Here is a 22613-nt window from a genome sequence, read left to right on the forward strand (position 1 = left end):
TGGTAATAAGCCACTGACAACTCCACTTATTTCTAAAATGGTAATACATACCCTGTGGTATTGCTGTAAATGTCACCATCTCCTTATTTTGAGTTTACTTAAATGTAATAATGTAGATAATGGTGGTGATTCCTTAACCAGAAAAGAAGCAATTGAGAGTTGTCAGTCAAATTTAAGTCGCAGCTAGGATTAAATATAGGTTGATAGTTTCAAAATTATCATACACTTGTTTTATAGTTTTCTGGTTAGGAAGTAATGTGCTGTGCTCATTATTTATAAAATAGTTACCATGTACCTATGCAAGTAGTTTCATGGTCTGATGTTGAATACAGCACTGCAGAGTAGGAACAGTTAAAACAAGGAGTTATGAAAGCTCCAAAAATAATGAAATTCAATATAATGTGGATAGTCTATAAAACTGTTAATGCTGTTAAGTAAAACCAGTCAACAAGGACAATGCTAGTGCTTGTGGTAGGGGGAAAGTTCATCTTGTCTGAGAGGTATGACTCATGTCATACACTTGTAGAGAATTTGGTAGCAGAGTAAATGTTCATGAACTGGACCATGTGCCTTTTTGTTCTCTTTCTGCTGGCTTCAAGTGCTTTCGCTGTGTCTTGCTTTTAAGTTGTGCTTTTGGTGGAAAAGCAACTAGACTGTCTGACTCGCTGCAAGCAAAACAATCTCATACATATTTGCGGAAGCAAAGTCTGTTGTGCTCAAGTCCTTTAAAAAGAAGGAAAAAAACAATCTTCCTCCTCTTTTTTTTCCCCCAAAGCTATTCAAGTTTTGTCCTAGCTATGCCAATCTGTCACTGCAGCTGTCAGCGTGATGCCTTTTCTTCAAAGCACAGAGATGGCTCAGCTGAAAGCGCTGCTTCTAGTCAAGGGCAGGAAAAAGGTTTGTGCAGGGAGCAGTAGTTATAAGGCTGACAGCCCACATGGTACATTGTCCACATAATATAATACTTAATGTATAGCAAGGATTAGGGCACAAAGGAGAGTGCATGAGGAGTGGGGAAAACAGAATCACTCCACTACACTCAGTAAAATTCCTTCTTTTGGTGACTGATTTGGATTTATTTCAGAGTTGCAGAATTGTGAATATGTTCATGAAGGCTCTTCCCATCTTTAAAATCTGATTGCAGTGCCTGGGAGCCCTCTCTATGCTACCTGGCTTAAGAAAGGGCTGTCTCTTTCATGAATTACTACTGATTTGAATTCATGCTGCAAGTTAGGCAATTGGACATGTAAAATTTTAAAACTCCCAACATAATAGGTTATTTAGTTCCTGCCAGCCATCATCTCTCTTAAAACTGATCAAATCAAGCCAGTTTTGCTAGGGCTGTTTTATAGATGGGAAAAGCTAGTTAAATTGCAATTCAATGTCTTGTTTAAGACTGCAGAGCAGGTCAAAGGGCAGAGATAGTAATAAAGTCATTATCTTTGTCTTCCAGAAAGCCTTCTTTTTCTGGAGTCTCAAACTTAGATAGTTTATATATGTGGGGGTATATAGAGTGTGACAGATAAGAGTCAGTGCTGGCTCAAAGACGCAGTACAGTAGGCAGAGATTCTTAAGAGACTCTAGATTTTTTGTGTGTGTACTTTTGTTAATTTATGTACAATTGGAAGTATTCTTGATGAGCCGATGAACTGTTATGACAAATTTGTCAGTGTTCTCTATAAGAAGTGCACAGATATCTGGGCATCGTTTTTGAGAATTTGGTGAATCAGTGCATGTTATGTGGTTTTAAGTCAGAACAGATATAGGGACATCATCCTGGAAGGTAAAATCCTTCTGACTTCCTGTTGCTGCTGATCTTCTCTTGACCTATCACTTGAGTAACTTCACTGTGACTACAGGACTATTTTGATGCTATTGTGTACTTCATGGCAACCACTACATTTAGGGCTCTCTCCAGTGCTTGCAAACTGTCTTCTAAACTCCGCATGATTAAAGCCTCCGACTTTTCTTTAAAGCACGAGCTGCAAGCAGGACACAGCTAATAAAATCAGCTCTATTTCCTGCACTTAAATGTAATGTTGTAGCTCAGGATGTCAGTGTTCTTCAAATTACCATGAGTTAGAGAGCCTGAAGCAAAATGCTTGTAATAAATCCGTTTTCCCAGTTAAAAAAAAAAAAAAATAAAACCCCAAATCATCACACAGTCTCACTGTCCCACTGTCCCATACATGCACACACACATATGCATGCACAGATAGGAGCAGGAGGAACGGAAAGGGAAATGCACTGATGATCGTAGTTGTGAGTGAGTGGTTATAGTTGCTATATCCATCTGAAACTATTGCCCTGTGAATTTTTTTGTGCTCATGTGTCTGATCAGGATGAATACCTCAGTAGCAGCAAACCATCATTTTGATAGTTGAAGTTCAACTCTTCCAATCAGTAAAGAATACAGTAAGGCCTGTGTTAAAATTAACCCTGAAAGGTATTTGTGATTGAAAGCTGATTCTTTACAGGCTCCATAGGAAGGCTAGGCAGGGAATGATCACTGCATAGTGATCACTATTCAAAGGAGCAGTTTAAATGCTCAGACTTTTGCTGTGGAAAGGGTGATGGGCCAAGTGAGAACCCGGGGGTTAGAATTAGGTAGGAAGATAAGAAATTGAAGCATCCTGGTGGGTGTCTCCAGGAAGCCTAGTCAAGGCTCATGAAGGACAGGGGGAGGTGATTACAAAGAGGCAGATCAATTTACAAAGGGAACATTGTGCCTTGCCAACCTGACAGCTTTCTGTGATGGGATGACAAGCTCTGTGGATGAGGGGAAATCAGTAGGTGCCATTTGCCTTGATTTTAGCAAGGCTTTCAGCACACATTCTCAGTCTTGTAGGCAAATGACAGAGATAGTGAATGGATGGATGTCCTAGAAGATGACTGGGACACTTGCTAGACCACTAGAACCAAAGAGTAATAGTCAGCAATTCAAAGTCCAGTAAATGTTGGCAAACTTCTTGTGGGATTTCTACAGAGTTGATACTGGCGCTAATGCTGTTTGTCATTTTCGTTAATAACCAGAATTATTAGATACAATGCAGTCTCAGCAAGGTTTTAGATAACAGCAGACTGGGCAGAGCAGATGATATATCGGACAGTTGCCGTTCAGAGGGATCTCAATAGGCAGGAGAAATGGGCTGAGAGGTACCTCATGAAGTTCAGTGAAACAGGCAGGAGTTCTTGCACCTGGACAGAATAAAAACCGCAGCAGTCCCAGCCAGGCACAGTCCAGCTCAGCGGGAGCTTTGCAGAGTGGAGAACAAGTTGCACTTTGAGTCAGCCATGTGCCCTTGCAATGGTGAAGGCTAATAGAAAACTGGGCTGCACCAATAACAGCCTAGGCAGCAGTTTGAGGGACATTTCCTCATCAGCTGTGAGACTACATCAGGAGTACTGTGCCCAGTTCTAGGTTCCCCAGTATGCCAAAGTGTGTTGGCTGGAGGATAACCAAGATGGTGGCGCACAAACCAGTGTGGGGTCTGGTGCACAGAACATAGAAGAAAAGGCTGGGAGAGCTCAGTTTTTTCAGCCTGGAGAAGAAGAGGCTGTGGGAAGTATCTAACTGCTGTCTTCAGCCATCTAAGGGGTGGTTAGAGAGCAAAGTCAAACTCCTCTCAGAGATGCAGGGAAGTACGAGGTGATGCACACAAGTTGCATTAAGGGAAATTCTGATTAGATATAAGAGAAAACTTTTCTCAGTGAGGGTGGTACAGCAATGTAACGGGGCCAGTTAGGCCATGAAAGTCCTTCTGAAAGCCAATAGGACTTACAGTGTGAAGGACGTGAAGGTTCTGCTTGTGCTTGGTTGAGAAAGTAAAGGAGTGAGATTTCAAAAGAAATTCCAAGCCCCCTAAATGTTATTTTTGATAGTGTTCCCACAATTACTGGTTTCTGATTGAGAAATCCCTTTAGCTTTACGTCAGGAAAATCTGATACAGGTGTAAGGCTTTGTTCCCCAATGAGTTAGAAGTGATTGGTGGTAATATGAGAGTGCTTTGGAAAACGACTTCTGAAGAATGTTTTTTATTTTAGTAGAATTTGTCTTAAAGCAGTGGAAAGATGCTTTCACTCTGAAGATCGCAATTATATTTGGTACTTGACCTTCTCACAATATATAAAAAATAAAAGAAGGTAAAATCAATGAAAGGCACAATTTGGTAGACACAACAGAATACTGTAGAAAAATATTTTTTTTCTTCCTGTAACAAAGGTAGCAGTCTTTAAGTGTATGAAGCTAACTAACTATTCATGTAATTAAAAACAATGAACCTAAAAAGGAAATCCTTTTTTAACCTTCAGTGATAATACAGTTATAAAAAATTCCATATGCCGAAAGCTGAAAATATTATATTCAAATGGACTTCAGCTTTTATCTATCACTCCAAAGTGTCCAGTATTATAAGGCAAAATGGGAATAAATGGATATGGGTGTATAATATCTTTTCAGATACTAAGCACTTTAATGTTAAACTGTATCTTACTATGATAACTATGATAACTGATACTTGCAATGAAATATATACACAATAAATTGTATGTGTTTCATTTTTGGTTTTTGTACACAATTTTATAGAAATAATGGCATTGATCATCAGTAGCTGTTGTGCAGTAATATCCGATTTCTTTGAACACAGAATTATTTTACAGTCACTACACCAAAATTGGAAAGAAGCTGTGATATTCTCAAAGCATTTGAACTCCTGCACTAATGTTGCATTCTTAATTCAGGTTATGTTACTTAGGTTTTGAAATCCTGCAGTGAATATTTCACGATAGAAAAATGATGAGTGTCTTCAGTAGTGCTGCAGTCATCCCTGCCATGCACAAAGAGACTCTGCAGTCTATAGAACTTTGAAGTACAGTCAGTCAGTCATTGGCTACTATACAATGTAGATAAATAGAACAAATGAGCTACTGCGCTAAGCATTAGTATATTCATCAGCCCAAAACAATGCCTGAAGAGTCTTTGCTGACCAAGCAGGCATCAGTCAGGCAGAGAAGGGGTACCCTCCATCACTTTTTGTACTACACTGACTACATGTTGATTTTTCTTCTCCTGAGTCCTTGAGCTATCATCAGTCCCATCTCAGCCTCTGTCTGATATTTTACTTATGGTGCGTGGCTCTGCTCTACAATTTAGCACAGCTCTATAGTTTTCTCCAGAATCTGAGCCACATCTGAGCCACAAAGATGATCAGAGGGCTGAAACACCTCTGCTATGAAGATGTGCTGAGAGAGTTGGGGTTGTTCAGCCTGGAGAAGAGGATCCAGGGAGACTGTATAGTCAGTACTTCCAGTACCTAAAGGGGGCATACAGAAAAGGTGGAGAGGGACTCTATATCAGGGAGTGTAGTGAGAGAATGAGGGTGACAGTTTTAAACTGGAAGAGGGGAGATTTAGATTAGATATTAGTAAGAAATGCTTTCCTGTGGGGGTGGTGAGATGCTGGAACAGGTCATCCAGGGAAGTTGTGAATGCCCCATCCCTGGAAGTGTTCAAGGCTGGATGGGGCTCTGAGCAACCTGCTCTAGTGGGAGGTGTCCCTGCCCATGGCAGGGGGGTTGGAACTCGATGATCTTTAAGGTCCCTTCCAACCTGAACCATTCTATGATTATGCATCTGGGTTGAATCAGAACTCAGCCTTGGGTCTGGTGAACCTTGGTGTTCACCGCTGAACCCCAGTGTGGAAAGAGGCAGAGGTTAGGGCATTTCAGGTGGCTAGAAACTGGGCTCAATATGGGTTTCATCACTAAGTTAAAGATCAGGTTGGGCAGCTTTAGAGATTCACGAATCTTTTTAAACTGGGTCTATATTTCAAACTGAACATAGCTAAGTGCATATGAACTGTGCAAAATATATAGCTTTGCCATAAATATCATATTGTATGTGCATATACATATACTGCATACAGATAAGTAGCATAAACATAATATGTTGATGTTTATCCTGTGTAAAGATCATCTTGGTTTTGCTCAAACACAAAAGTGGACTTGTAAGGTAAGGGAAACTGAAACCCTCTCCCCCAGGGTACCCTAATTGTAAGTTGAATACATCATGTTTCTTATAGTTCTACTAAAAAATGAATGACTAGTTATTATATATTCAGGATGTGATCTAAAGCCTAATGAAATTGGAAAGACAGACCACAGTGAGCTGTGATTTGGAGGCTGAGAATCTATTTCCTTCATCCTTAATTAATTGAACAATACCCAGCGTTATGTACTGTTATATGATGTGAATTCAATCGGAAGACAGGCTTTTAGACATTTAATTTAATGTATTAGACTATTAATTTAATGAGTATTTCCATATTTATGAATTCCATATTTTCTAATTTTTCTTTCATTTTTCCCCTTTCAGGCAAGCCCTGCCCCTATAATTGTCAACACAGACACCTTGGACACAATCCCTTATGTAAGTATTACTTTTTAATAATATATGGAATTCATTTATTTTCTCATAGAAATTCTATTTACTATTGCATAGAAGTTATAAACAAATCTTACAATTAATCATGTCTTTTACAGTTACACGGTTCATCTTTTCTAGAAGAAGAAATCAGGAATGATAATTGCACTCAGGTGAATTACAGCATATTATATACACATAATTTGCAGTTTAGACTTCAACACATAAACTGTAACTTACTAAAACTAGCCTGCCTTTGAAAAAAAACCTGTGATTTCATTAAGCCTTTCCTCTTTACCAGTGACATAAAGTGTGAATATTTCCTTTTAGAGCAGCATGCTCCTTCCTTGCTTATTAAGAAGATTTCTAGGTGCACACTGTAATATTAGAATGGTGTAAACAGCTCTTCATCTGTCTTCTATATTCCTTTTGCAGATGAAAGCTGTTCATGATAAATTACAGCACAAACTAGATAACTTCATGTTTTCTTATTAATGTCTCTTCATTTTTATGACTTTTAGAAAAATTTGTTCTACCCTAAAATAAATGCATGTTTTTATTAAAGTTTAAAAGATCTGCTTTTCTACAAGCATTTGATATCACTGTCATTTTAGACTGTAAAAGCAACTATAGTTGAAGATAAAGGACACAGAGAAAGACAAAGTGAATATATAATAAAGAGAGTAACAGGCTTAAATGATTGGAGACAAGAAAAGAAGTGGTACAAAGCTAGCCAGCCAGTATCTAATCTTTCTCCTTGCATTCTCTTAGTTATCTTTTTAAAGCTCTTAATTAATGTCTGTCATCTGTCGTGTTTTGTCCACATCTGTTTCTTATGATACCAATGCATAAGCCTAATTATTTCTCCACCTACACCAATCATATTGCTGGACTATTGATGAGGAAGTTTAATAGGGTTTGTCCTAGCCAGCTTGTTTGTTCTGACAATTCATAAAACTTATAAATTATTGTGCAGAACACATGTAAAGATCACAGCCAAGAGCAATTTAGAAGAATGACACTGCTGTAATGCAGAAGAGAATTAAATCCCTTGTTGGGAATTTCAACCATTGGGAAGGATGGAAAAGTTAAATAAAATTTCTCTGTTCATTTGCATTCGGGCTTTCTTAAAAGGCTTCCTATCATTACTAAGTCTCAGTTTTGCTTCCTAACATCAGAACCATCTGCTCTGTTCTCACTTTCAATAGCTCTGGCTTTTCTTCTGTTTTAATGAGACATTTTACACTTAGTGTTCTCTAGGTCTACCAGGAGGGACATTGTGAGCCCCAGTTCTCATTTCCAGTGCTGGACCTGTGCCCAGGATACACTGCAGCTACGGTCTTAGAATTCCTAAATACAGATGCAATTGCACTAGTGACAAGATGTTCAATCAATATGATTTATTCCCATAACACAGTCTGTCAATACTTATACACTTTCATACCACTTTTTATACTAGTGTTCCTTTCTCTTAAAAAAAAAAAAAAAGACAAATGACCAAACACATTCAAGAGAAACAGTGACAGCAGACTGAAAAGTGCCTGTGGGCTGTTTCAGTCTCCGACACATGATATGAACTAGATAAATAAACAGAAGGTGCTTGTAAAAATAGACAATTGCAAATTAGTCACCTTGCTCTTACCTGGTGCATGGGAAGAGTTATGTCCCTTAGATATGGGACACGGCAGTACTCTCAAAGAAAGGACTAATTTAGACTAGCCAGTAAGAGATGTCAAGGTGAAGCATATCTGCTGAGCCCAGGCCAACACAGTGCCCCACATGACACGCGGTCTTTACTTTAAAAATAGGCATTTCTTTCTGATCAGGATTTGTATGCTTGAACATCCTCCAGAATGAGACAGACAGACAAACATATGGACAAATGACCTCTTCCTCCAACCTAATATTTGGGAAAGTGGGCTGGGAGACCTGTGTTTTCCTTCCAGCTCCCAGGGCTAGTTTAGTTTGGTTTGGTGTCATTTTATGGTATTTCCTCTGCTAGGAAGAGGCGGCAGTCGCTGGGCCAGATCCATGTTTGCTTGTGTGTTCATCCTCTCCTGGCCCAGTGAACCTTTCAAAAACAGGTTTACAGACAGCTTCTGGTGGGTTGACTCTGGCCAGTAACCAAACACTCTTCTCACTCCCCTTTCCTGTGGTTCAGTGAGAAAACAGAAGGAAGACAAGAAGAATTGTGTATTGGGGTAATGACAGTTAATTAGGGAAAGTAAAAGCCGCACGTGCAGGCAAAGCAGAATAAGGAATTCATTTACTACTTCCCATCAGCAGGCAGATGTTTAGCCACTTCCTAGAAAGCAGGGCCTCATCATGTGTTACTTGGGAAGATAAACACCATAACCATGAATGTCCCCACTTCTGCCTCCTTTTACTGCTAGGTATGGAATGGTATGGAATATCCCTTTGGTCAGCTGGGATCAGCCCTCCTGGCTGGGTCTCCTCCCAACACTTTACCCACCCCCTGCCTACGTGCTGTTGGGGGAGAAGGGGCAAAATGGGAAAGAGAGGAAGCCTTGATGCTCTGCAAGGTCTCTTCAGCAATAGCCAAAACTTTGGTGTGTTACCAGTATTGTTTCAGCCACAAATCAAAGCAGAGACTCATCCAGCCTACTGGGAAGAAAATTAACTCCATCCCAGTCAGACCTAGTACAGCCTGTAGTATTGTGTGGGGCATATAAACCTGTGGGGTGTTAGTGGGGCTTTGCCTCAAATGTTTGGAAAGGCAGAGGAAAATCTTCCAAAACTGGATGTACTAAGTGTATGACAATGCAGCCATCATAATATCATTTATCTTACAGGAAATATAATTTAGCAGATATGTCCTAAAATTTAATTTTTTTTCAGACAGGTCCATTCAGAGGGATTACAGAAAGCTAGATTTAATTATTATTTTGAAACTTGAACATGAGTCAAGCACCTGCCTTTTCAGCACTGTCAGGACTGCAAAACATGCCTGGAGGAAGATTGTAAATGGCTAGGGACATCTCTGGTGAATGTTTAAGTATCCTTAGAGTTAGCTAGCTAGTTATTAAAGCTTCTGAAAGGTATCACTCTTTCTTAGTTATCACAAAAAAACATCTGACACTATAGGGACAAATTACTTCATGGATCAGAGAAACCAGCTTCAATTATGATACTTTTTCTCCAAAGCTAAAAGCAGCCATGATGTGAGCACAGAGTAGCTTATCCTCTCTCATAACAGCAGCCTGTCTAAAACACGTGGAAGTGCTGATCTTCAGGGCTAGAGTCATCTTAGATCCCTGCTATTTGGCTCCTGTTGTCAAACCTCAAAGTGCACAGGGAGTCCAGGAAGCCTCCTATGGGAGGAACAGGCAGAAATTCTTAGATCTTACCAATTGGACCACATTTCCTATTATCACGTTCTTTTTCTCATAGCTGGTTTTTCCTCTGATCTTATCCTTTAATTCTTTCATTTGAAAATGCATTCCACTCATCTGAGTACCATTTCTAAATTAACTTGTGAAATAAAATTCAAAGGCAAGTGGATATATATTCAAATGATGCATCTCATGAAAATTTTTAACATACTAGTTTTTGATTTCTGATTGTTGGGATTCTTTAAGATGCTTTTCATTACAACTAGTTTATACCATCCACTAACATTTTTGCAAAAAAAAATTGCTCTTTTAAAAATCCCAACTTCTAAATCACTTATTATTTTTATTAAAATATATGTGTCTTTTCAATAACTGTAATTTTCATTGTATTTATCACAACAAAGTTAAGTAATCCATTTTATGCCATGTGAAATTATCCCTAAATAAAATCAAGCTATTTTTAGTGTTGTTACATACCAGATGGAGACTTCTCGTAATTTCATTTAGCTGTTGGCTCAGCAGCGCAAGAAACTGGTGTCATTGTTTTGTTTTACACAATGTACCTCCAATGCATTTCCATGTCAGTAACAGCTCCAAAAAATCCAGAGTCTTTTCAGAGGGAGGGGGCCTCACAGCACTGATTGGCATTCACAAAGTATTTTCAAATGCTGTGTTTCCACTTGTCCACCAGAGAGAAATCTCCATTTTACAGTTGGTATACAACTGGTAAACTGTATGATTTGTCTCATTAACATTCTAATGATTTAAATCCATGTAATTAAACCTTTTGGTACTGTTGATGTTCTTCAAACCTTTCAACTCAATATTTTGGAAAACAAAAGTCATCCTGTGAGGGATAGTTTTTCAGCAGTGTGCTTTTCTTAAATGAGATAAAAGAAAAGGCCTTATTCTATTATACTGTATGTTATTCCTTATAATTTGGGCCTACAGCGAATAACAGAAGAAGCAGTTAATTAGCTTTGTTTCTAGGTTCAGTAGCTTGAAACCTGGCTTGCCAAGCTTTGGATGTGGGAATAAATTTGATAGGAAGCTTTGATGGTACAAACCAAATTATTCCGTGGCATTTTAAGCACAATTAAACATTTGTGGGAGTTTGTTTGTTCTCTATTCTTTGGCTGTAAATTTTAGATCTTTTTGTATAGTGAGAAGCATTAATTTAATAACATATGAATCATCTCAGTTTCTCTGTTGCACAGAGTAAGCCTTATTTATTTGTTTTTTAGTTCCCAAAAAGCTGTATAGTTAGATTGAAAGTCTCTATAAGACTGGCTTTGCTGCATCACTTTTTGAAATTGATGGGAACCTTCCTATTTATTTCATGATGGAATTTCAATTTCACCTCAACTAAACCTTAATATAAGTTCACTCAAGTACCATGGTTGTTCCCTTCTCCCCCCTGCCTTGTCACGGTGATAAGATCTAAGGAATATATACTTTATTCTCCTTCTGGTGCCAGTGAATTCCCTGTATTTCTTCAGTTTCCTATTGTTCTTCCAAATTCTTCTTCTTATTGTTGTTGTTGATGATGATGATTTTATTATTACTACTATTATTAAATTTATTGTTACCATTACTTTATTACTGGTTTGCTTTGCTAACTGAGCTGCTTATGATGAGTTCTGTGTAGGTGCAGTCACCTTGTTTCCTAAAGAAGTGATTTTCAGACTAAGGTTATGTTTTCATGAGCTGTAATCGAATCTTTGGGTTGTTTTACACTTTCCTGAGCTCAGCCATGCAGATGGCTGTGTAGCTCTGTTAGTGCATCCCTGCTTAAGGGACAGCGGGAGCTCAATCCCTTTCTGGAGTGTGGCGGTTGCCCTGTCACAGCTCCTGTGCAGGGAAGTGTGGGGGCCAAGGTGATGCCAAAATGGGGAAGTTAGGAAAATTTTCAGCTTTCCTTCTCTGTCATCTCAGTCAGCCATTGCACCTGGATTTAGCACATTAGAATGGGGTACATAAAAGCGTTAAAAAAAGGCTACAGAGCAAAATAAATTCTTCCCACCCTATTCTTTTGCTAAAAAGAATGGGGAAAATTTGCAAATTTCTGAGACAGTCAGTACTCCAAAGGATTTTATTGAATAATAAGAATGTAGGCGCAGCCTAGACCTAACTAAGTAAATTGGAGGAGGGAGATGGCCTTACAGATTTCTACAATAAAGCATAAGTCATGTGGTGTTACATAATGAATATTAAATGTCATATATAACTATGACTGATGAGCAAATTTTTGAAGACAGTGATAATAGAAGATTAAAAATAAAATTTTGTCTAAAAATGTAGGATCTAAATTTTCAAAGAAGTAGGGGGCTCTTAGAGTTGGGATTTTTTTTATTAATGAGTGCATTAAACTATATAAAAATATCGACATATAAGCATATGTATCTACTGATTGACTTCAGAAGAAATTTGTTACTTCTTTCTTAATGAGTTTGATTATAGTCTTGAAAGTCAGATTGCACATCTTATTATCTCGAATGACTCTTGTGTTTTCCAGATTGTTAAACACCAGTTTTGTTTGGTTGTTGTTTATACTCATCTTTCAATCTGTCAGTTAATGTGGATTACAATGGAAAAGCTAAATCTGGCAGAGCTCTGTGCTAGTTTTTAAAAGCTGCCTTGGCTTGACTTCTCTGTTTTGGCCCTTGAATTGTATCACAGCAACGTTGTTTGCCCTGACAATCACTGCTGTGTTCTGCATGGCATCATTTCTGCAGTGGCATAAGAGATTTTTTCATTCATAACAGCAGTATTGACAGGATTGATTTAACACGCGTTTATAAAATATTTTGAGAGTATTAGTGAAAAAGGTGCTACATAACACAAGACTAATGAACTAACATAAAACCACGTCCCATAAACAAGCAAAAATAGAAAAATCTTCATCCTGCCATCTGATGACTTAAATGGATTTTAGTATGATGGAAAGCAGAAAAATATGTTGCTGCTGTTCAAAACCCAAAGCAAAAATACAGAATGGATCTTATGAATCTGATTTATTTTGCCTCTCTTTCATATCCATTGCTTTTCTACTGGAAAATCAATATGTTTGAAGTCTTTTCTTTTAAAATATACTGTTTTAGAAAGAAACAATTTCACAAAAGGGGCCAAAGTGATTTTGAGGTAAAAATGTAGTTGGTTTTACAGGGTTTCTCTTAGATTCTGGATGCAATTTTGAATATTTAAGCATCATCAAAGATATACTTTTTAACTAGGGGAAAAAGCCACTCTTTAAAGTAAAGTAACTTCAAGATTTGAGGGCATTTCTTTTATATTCCTCAGGAATGAGCACTGCTTTGCATATTTGAGTGCTACATATCACATTGCATAAAATGTCAGAAGAAAACCTTCATTGTGTCTGGATGTAGGTAGAAATATCAACATCCTGTCAATCCAAAAGGTAAAAGCATCCCTTGGTCACGTATCTAATTACTCCTTCACACTTCTATTCTGCAACATTATAATACTTTCCATTTTCAATTGCCGGTGAATAACCCTGGCCTTTAGATTCAATCAAGAAGTTCTTTCTATAGACATTTGATTGAAACACTGTCATTAGCAAAATAGGAGAGAGGAGCTTATTGAACTGTAAAGAGAGCACATCATACCCTTGTTTGTGTCCCTCTGCTTCAGGTGGACCCAGTAGAGAAAATGCCTCATACATTTTGGATTTGGACTCCTTAGAGTACATGTATTTAGCATTTTAGTCCAGATGATGTGTGTGCTTGAGAAGCAAATTCCCTTTGTTTACCAGTCTTTAGTTCACACACTTGAGCTTATGAAGCAGATTTTCTGATAAAAAATGAAACTCGACAGCAGGCTTCTGTATACCTTATACCCACTGTCAGGCAGTCGGTCCTTTGGGTGGCACTGAAATAAACCCCCTGAAAGAGGTACCGTGCTTTGGTTTTGCAAAGTCTGTTTCTGTTGGGCCACTCTTCTCCTTGTAGCCTGCAAGGCAGTACTCTACCAGTTATTTTTATCCCTATGAGAAAAATCATGTATACTTTTGTGGGTGTGGGAGTGTGTGTACATAACCATCCTTTACACCCAGCTATATTTCATTTTTAATTCACATAAGATAATTTCTCCATGAGGTTATGTGCTGCAGAATGCAGAGCGTGTCTGTTTGAGTTGTTTGAAGCACTTGGGGATTTGAGTCAGCCTAGAATTGCATGGCCCGAACTGACCTAAATTAAATGTAGTTTGACTTTGGTTTTGTCTTGCTCTTCCTAGCCTTGAATTAGCTTTTGCTTTTGTGTCATTTTTGATGTATTGCACTACAGACCACAGTTAACATTACTGGATTTTGTAGCAGTAAGCTAAAATCAGTAGGGCCTGTGGGTTTGCAAGGAACCAGTGGCTAACATCACACCTTGAAAATATGCTTTAATATTACAATCCATAGTCTTAAGCCATCAAACCCTTTGTCTTCCACAAATATTTCTATTCATTTTAGTTTTTATTCTTTTGCATAAAAAGCTTAATTGGGATATAAAATAAAAATGTTGATAAAACTCTTCAAGTACATAAGACTCTTTTTCCAAGGTGATATCTTTATTCTGAATTACTTTGTCATGAAGTTGCAGTTCTGAACTGAATTGGGAAACATAGCATAAAGAGTACAAGTGAATAATTCCTTATCTATAGACTTAATTTCTTTGTGCTTTGAGACAATGGCACTTGTAGGTAGATTTCACTGTATTAGAAAGGTGTAGAACTTAACTGAAAGCTGTTTTCAAAAGTTAAAGAAGAGTTAGCACTGATGTCATTATCTTAATAGTTTTAATTATACAAAAGGAGCAAAGAGCTTCCCTGTTCCCTAAGATTTCATTTGGAGGACTTCAGACATCAGTTAGGCAAAATTTAGAGTGCTGTTGTCAGAGACAGATGTATTCCTTTGACCTTGGATAACCTAAGGAGTAAAGAGAAAGTTACTGCTTGGTATTGAAGAGAAAAGTGATTTTCATGAAAAGTGGGAAAGAAAAATATTGGTTTCATGTCTTGGAAATGGAAAGACCTTAATTTCTGTGATGCTTCGGTCCTCTAAGATGAGATATACTGAAATTTGTTTTATGAGAACCCTTCTTAGTAATTTTAAGGATATTTATTTTTTATGTCTACAATTGATTGATGTTTTGCTTTGCAAACTACCTCTTAAAGTTCATCCAAGGCAAGGTTGTTATCCTGGCAGTACATAATACGACGTTAGTAATAATATTGGATAGAAAGATTTTGTTCTCTTACAATCTTGTATGTATTGCTCTTAACATTATCCCCTGCAGGTTTTATAGGAGGGGTTTTTCACAGTATTTATGTTTACTTTTTTTAAATTTTAGAATAGCTGCAGTGTGTTCCTACTCATTTCCTACAGCAATACAAATAAATCTGAATGAACAGCATTTCACTTCAATAAAAATGCAAAATTAACCATTTAAATTCTCTCTCATTTTCCCCCCATCATTAGCCAGGGATGAGCTGCCCCATGCTGTACAGCTAATACATCTTCAGCACAGTTTCAGGAAATGTTCTGAAGCAAAGTCCCTGCTGTTGCAGTTTGTGAGTGTTGACTGTTTTGGAATGTGACTCATTTCTAATCCACATTTTACATAATAAAAACCCATGCTACTTTCAATGCAGTGATCTGGTGATTCAGCCTCAATGGAAAATTATATTTTTAATCAGTGTTTAGATGACCTAGCTTTCTGCATACAGTAGCTAACCCAAATATACCACAGATAATATCTGTTTTCCTGATCTTAAAAATCCTAGCTCTTATAATTTTCTATAGAAGATTGACTTAGTTTGAGGGTAATAGAAAGTAAAGATGCCTATATGATATAAATTTCCACTTTCTAGAGGTTATTAATAAAAAGAAATGAAAACTGAACTGCATTTTTTTAATCTTACATTAACATATTCAATCAGCTCTCGAGTGATTTGTGTAAATTGTAATGTAAATTTTTATGCATAAAGATGGCAATAGTGTAAGACTGGATTCTTGTTGGCCATAAATTATGTGTGCTGAATATGTGATGTTTGATGTTAGCTAGGCAGAAAACGTCACTTTATTGGATTTTGGCAAGTGTCATTGTTTCATTCTTTACACAGCTTAATTGGGCAGTAATGTGGTCATAACAAAATTAATCTTGTATAATGTCCAAATTCAGGACTTAGACTTTGCAAAGGTGATGGAAAGGTGAGCAAAGCATGTTGAGTTTATCTTCAAACTATTGAGCTATAATAATTTTTCAAATAATGTCCAGTGTACAAGGTTGATTAATCACACTGATTTCACCATCATCTTTCTCTTCAGTAGAAGCAGATTGCTATTATCTTAATAGTGCTCTTTCTTACTCTATAAATTGTTGTTAAAGTCTCCAACTATCCATATGACCTCTTGTTATGCCCCCAGTGAAGAACAAATGTAATTTGCAGCTGGTGCTTTCAATACTGTTTCATTTCTTTTTAGAGGTACTGTGTATTATTTTGAAGTTTGTATGTAAAATAAGTCAGAGGAGTGTTCCTCTTTTGTTCTCCAGTCATTTGATTTTCATGTCAAAGGACACAAATATATTCTAGTTTATGGAACATTTTTTCATATATCTTGAGATTGTTGAAAGATGTCCATCCTTCTTTCAAAAGAGGGACCAATGTCCAGGAGTCATTCTCATGACTTAAGGAGACTGGTCTCATCAATAAGGCAGATTGGTCTTTAGTCAGGATCTCGACCCCCATTTTGATGACATGTCTCAATGAACCTTATCTTTATAGGCAGATCTAAGGAGGAAAATAGATGATACTTTACTTTCTACCCAATTCTTGTATTCCTCATTGATTTTTGGTCTGCTTTGTAGGCATTCCCCTGCTTTACTAGTGTTAAAGCTTTAACATTCTATGTAGTTTGCCATCATCCACACTTTGAGCGCAGTTTCTTATTTCCAGGTCTCTTTATAGCCATTGTTCTTTCCCAACAATTCTTAGTGAAAAGTGACTCAAAAAGATTATGAAAATAGCTTTCCCTGTCACAGTTTTTATCTTTCTGCTTTGGTGAAAATAGCAGGTACCTAGCAATGAACACGAGCCTGCAAAGTTAAACAATTTTCTTTCTCAGTTTAGGCTTATTAGTATAGTAAAAAATACTATTATTGCAATGAACGTGCAAGAATTATTGCAGGTTGTTAGGGGGTTCTAGTAAAGGTGAGGCTGCTGCAACTCTGTGCCCCAGTGTCCAGCCAGTGGCAAGGCTGAGCCTGTGTTCCCAGTTAGCACGCACAGGAAGAGGACACGTATAGAAGTATACACGTGGCTGAACAGAACCACACAGATGCAGTCAGCACTCACACAAAGAAAAGACCCACCAGTGGCCTCATTGTGTTCTCCTCCCCCATATGTATGTATATATACATATGTACAGTGTGAAGATTGCCAGTAGTTGGGTTTGGACACTTGGTCAGCTCAGTAGAGCTGGCCCCAGATCCTTGCTGTCCCAGATGCTGGCAGCTAAGTGTGCAAGCCCTTGAGGCTGCAAGTCCTCTCCAGCTGCTGGTACAGACCCCTTTGCATGCACCAGCACATACACACACACACCCCCAACACACACACCCCTCTGTGGATTCCTCCAGTAACTGAGCTTAGACATACAATCCATCCAGTAGCTGGCCCTGGATCCTTGCTCTTCCACCTGCACAGTAACACACACAAATGGGTGTCTTGGTCAACCCCTGGATCCTAACGTCTCTTGGGCAGTTCTTATGGACCTCTTGTCCTTCCAGTACCCAACTCCTCCAGCTGTCTCACATCCAGTTACACACACACCCTGGCTCTGATGGCTTCACCTACTCACCAGCTAGCCCAGCTTGATGTTTGCTGGCAATCACCCACTGCCACAGGCACCCTCTCACACTCCAGCTGCTGGTACCACAGACCCCCAATACGCATACAGTCACACCCAGACCCACACACACAGAATAGAGCACCCCTCCACTAAGAAAATAAGTAGAAAGGAAGTTTAATAGAAGACATGACAGACGATGCTCAGTAGGCACAGGACAAGGACATGGAAAAGCACTGACCAGCCTTGTTTACCTGTGAGCAGCCCCTTTTATCCCCTTACCCCTGTTTTCCTATGCTTCTTCCTCTCCAAGCCACCTTTATCCCTCTTTTTTCCCCAGCTTTGGTTCCTCCCCTAAAAATCTTTTAAGTCTCGTTAACATACCAAGATGGTTGTTCCCTGCATCCCACCCTGTGTCCCACCCCCATAGGCAGTGGTATGCTCCCCAGACTATAAGGTGCTCTCAGCTTACCCATAGTGCTGGGTGTCACTCTTAGCCCATGGGGCTAAGGCTTCCCTGGAAGGGGACTGGTCTCTGACGGGGCTACAGGGGCTCTTCCACCTACCCTTGTGCCTCTGCTTATGTTTGTGCAGCTTTGATGGGCTGATGGCTCCTGTGATGAGCCTGGGAGCAGCCAGGCAGGGGGTTAGTTGAGCTCCTTCACCTGCCGCTGACTCTCTGTGTTCCTTTCTGGGGGCAGAAGAGCTTTTATCACATACCCTAACACTCCAGATCCCAAATATGGGATGAGGCAGGAAAAAATTCAGTCCTGAAAAATAACACATCTGTGGAGCGGACAGGTTAGAGCACATACAATGTAGTAAAGCCCAGGAATGCCTGTTTAGTGGCCTCATGGATATTAGGGAATTTGATGTCCAGGAGACATGTTATACACAAATCTACCTATGGTGATCACTGACCACTAACTTTATTACATGTTGGTGAGATAAGAACCAGAATATTTTCCAAATCTCTGCTGCCAGGTAGTTGACAGTTTAGATGTGGAAATCGTAAGTTCCATTATGTCAGGAAGCCTATGGAGAACATACTAAAGATACTTCCAATAATGGGTAAATTATGCTCTACTTCTGAAAAGAGCCAATGCAACACTTGACATTTTAAAGTGGGATTACATAACATTAAACATTTTCAAAGTATTTCTGTGTTGGAGTTGTGCATTTTAGTGTATTAAAGCTATTCTTTGAGTAGTTTTTCTACCATAGGTTTTTTACCGACACTGCTTTCTTAATCTGAGGGAGTTTATTGTGCAGTGCAAGCTTTTTGTGCTTGTTTTAAAGAGCATTATGCGTCAGCATTTTTCTCAAGCTTTCTTTTGGCTTTTCCCTTAGTGCTTAAGTAAAGCATCTCTGCTGCTGATAACCTTAAAAGCATCATTGCTTTTCTTTTCTTAGAATACTGAGGCACAGTGTAGAAATGATTTCAAAAGTAACATTCACGTTCACCTTTCAAGATCCCATCTTTGAATTGGAAATGCAACTGAAGGTGGATAAAAATGATTTTTCCCTCTCTTCTTAGATTAAGTTGAAGAAATTTTTATGAAAATCTGAAATTTCTCTCAGACTGATGGAAAGCAGTATTTCCTACCAAGAAAGCTGAGAAGCATTTGGAACAATTTGCCGAATTTTGGCTAGGCTTAGATTGTGACTGATGATCAGTTGTGCTGTATTAGCTGCTTCTCAGAGTGTGCACTGTTAATCTCTGTGAGCAACAGTTACATCCATTTTCTTTCCCTGGGCTTGTGAGGAGGAGCAGAAAACCACTTTGACTTTGTCTCAGCCATTCAGATTGTCATTTTGTGTTTTTTTGTTTCTTTGTTTGCTTGCTTGTTTGTGGGGTTTTTTTCTGCAGCAAAATTAATTGGGCATGAGGGAGCTGTTCTGTTATGCTTTTAGTTGTAGAGTGCAGAGGACTGTGGTGCCCTGCCCATATATACACTAGAGTCTTCCAAGATTTTAAGAGAAATAGTGAACCTTTCTGCTGCTATAAACATACTTGTGAAATGACTCATGCGTAAAAAGCTTGTCCTGTGGAATACATGAATATTTGTTTATAAGTGTAGATATACTTTATTTATGTGAATATTCCTTATTACTCATTTTTATTATTTGTGCAAGTATTTTCTTTGCCTTTTCAGGCCTGCTCTTTCCTGCAGGTGTAAGTGCATCCACAGATGCATAGATGTAACGTCCGTTACACTGATACAAGCCCAGTGACACCCATGGGATTGCACCAGTGTTATTGACGGTACAGTTTAGCCTCAGTACTTGTGCAAGAGTTAACACATGAGAAGATAAGAAGCCATATTGATTGTGGTTTGTTCAAAGGCAGACGGGTAAGAGAGCAGGGAGGGGAGTATTAACTCTCAAAGGTCAACAAAGCTACTGGGAGACATTTTTAGGCTCAAAAATATGAGTCAGAGTACGTTGTAAATTAACAAATTGCAAGAGATTATGTTGGATGTATATTTATTTATTGAGGAAATGGGGCCTGCTCATTATGTATATTATATATATTTCATTATATGATTGCTACATAAACATGCAATGGATGTCAAAGAATGCAGTGAATTATTGCTGTTCTTTCCTTGCCTAAAATTTTGCCATTTAATATGTTATTGATTTCTTCCTAAAAACGGAAGAAAATTTTATCTTAAGTGTTGAATCAGACTTAACCCACAATTTATGTATTAATTATTAGCCTTTTAAACACTCTGAGCTACCAACTCTTTAGATAAAATTATGCAAATTGCAGTATTAAACATTGCTAAAATAGCCTTGCAAGTCCCAAGTTACAAGTATTTCATAATCTTTGTTGATGAAATAAGGTCAATCAAGCAACAGCAATTTTCCATTTTTATGTATCTTGTGCATGGAATGAAATACTACACAGAAAAATAATTTCTAGAAATGTATGAACTGTTCAGACTTTTGAAAAGTTTGATGGATTTTCTTCTAAAACCGAAATGGGCCAGAGATATAGGAATCTGACAAACTGAGAGTTTATGATAACTGTTATGTTAAGGTCCCAGCAATGGCAGCAGCACAGAAGAAAATGGAAGGCAGAGTGACTGCAAACTTCTGAAGCTGTACAGTAAATGACCTGAATTGCACCAGAAATAATCTAACTTTGCAGAAAGAGATAACTGTATCCAGTCCTCTGGAATGCTCTGTTTCAAATTCCTGCACTGATGTATAAATGTATATAAATTTAAGATAAAGAAAACCAAGGAATTTTACAAAATTATTTTTTTAGGTTGCAAACCCTAAGAGTCTAAAGTTCCTCCATATAGTCAGTGGGAAGACACAGGTTCATCGAATAGCAATTTCATCCAAAGACTAAGGCATAAATCACCCCCTCTTGATTCCTCTTTACAGTGCCTGTGGAAAAAAGCCTTGATGGCTGCTTAAATTAGATTTCTACCTATTAAATAGGTAGTATGATGGCATCTGAATTTCTCTTGGTGTAAGAGAGAAGGTTGTAAGTACAAAAGCTGAAATGCGCATTCTTCTTTCGCCTAAAGAGAATTCACACACAGATGTAATTTCATCTCCATTTACTGTGAACCCCATTTGAAATCATGGTCTGTGCTTTGGTCTGCTTTGATTATGCTTAAGAAACTGGGAATTTTGTGATGGGTCTGCTTTAAATATATCGAGTACTTACAAACATACAGGTACTTTCTTCTGTGGTGTATATGCCAACATCAGAATATGGGCAAAACAAAGAGAAGATGAAGGAAAATTTGATGGCTCACATTTTATCATGTAACACATAGGCCACATAAAATAGTTAGAATACCTAGGAGGAGAGTATCAAGTTATATGTTTTTCAGAGTGTAGAAAGTGTCAGATCTGTGGAAGCAAAACAGCTAAAAAAAAATCTAAATTGTTGCTGAATAGGGGAAAGGGTTGTGAAAGCAGTAAGTAGCAGAATCCAGAAGAGAATCCCTTATTTGAACAAGATTTTGAAACTGTGGTTAAGCAATTGAAGCATATTAGTGAAAGTAACCAAGGTACATGGACTGTATGAGTGACTCAGTAGGTGTTATGGGAGAACATTTTTTTTATAGCTTAGTTGAAAAAGATGAGAAGGTGGAAAGCTGATCATGGATCCTTTGGATGAAGTGGGACTATATAAAGTATGTTTAATTCGGTATGTATGTGTGTGCATCTGTGTGGATGAGAAATGGAAATGAACAGAGGAAGAAACAAGTGAAAAGCATGAAAAGAATGAAAATCAGAGAAAACAATGGAGGCTGAGGTGGAGACATGAGAAATTGTGATTAGAGTTTGGGGATGGTGATTCATAAAGGATAGAGAAAATTTGATTTTGTTCTGAACAAGATTTGAGAAATGAGGTAGGATGAGATAAAATTAGGGATTTGGGAATCAACCAGAGAAGAGCGATAATGGTTACTTGCTAAATGGGTATTTTTTCTGAAAGAATGAAAACAAGAAAACCCAGGGTAGAGGAAGACCCAGGAGGAAGAAGAGAGGAAAGGATGAGTATGGTACACAAGCAGTGAAGAGGGATGACTTAAAACAAAGACTTGGAGAAGGATATAGGAAACATCTAAGAAGAAATGAATGAGCAAAAAAAGCGCCCTTTGAGCACGATACAAGTTGTTCATGACTGTGCTGCAGATATTTACAGGTGTTGACCAGGAGCTGGATTTGAATTCTTGGAGCTCTGTTATTATGTGTTAAAGGTGATATCTTCCCTAAAGGATGTAACATGACTGAGGGTCCAGTGCTCTATAGGCGTATGTGCAAGGATCAACAAGTCAGTGGCACATACACTGTAACACCTATTCCTCATAAAGTATAAATTTCTTTCCAAACCATATGGTCTTTCACTCTTCATTCTTCACACCGGAACAGTCATATTATGACAAGAAAGTTTTCAGTTATGATAAATTTTCATTCAAAGAGCTTAACGTACTGTCCTTGTTTCCCAAAGGAGATAC

General features: G+C 38.2%; 1 protein-coding gene across 26 annotated transcripts in view; it reads left to right on the forward strand.

Annotated features, from left to right (window-relative positions):
• Positions 1–22613, forward strand: part of DLG2 (discs, large homolog 2 (Drosophila)) — a 1063278-nt gene that overhangs the window by 639199 nt on the left and 401466 nt on the right. For 15 of the 26 annotated variants that reach the window (XM_014958284.1, XM_014958277.1, XM_014958278.1 and 12 more), the window contains 2 exons: positions 6373–6426; positions 6540–6593. In XM_014958284.1, the coding sequence (XP_014813770.1) occupies positions 6373–6426; positions 6540–6593 (108 nt within the window). The remainder of the gene's footprint in view (positions 1–6372; positions 6427–6539; positions 6594–22613) is intronic. The other 11 variants (XM_014958304.1, XM_014958279.1, XM_014958282.1 and 8 more) reach the window with 1 other exon arrangement.

The sequence above is a fragment of the Calidris pugnax genome, unplaced genomic scaffold (assembly GCF_001431845.1).
Source record: "Calidris pugnax isolate Ruff unplaced genomic scaffold, ASM143184v1 scaffold252, whole genome shotgun sequence".
Lineage (NCBI taxonomy): Eukaryota > Metazoa > Chordata > Aves > Charadriiformes > Scolopacidae > Calidris > Calidris pugnax.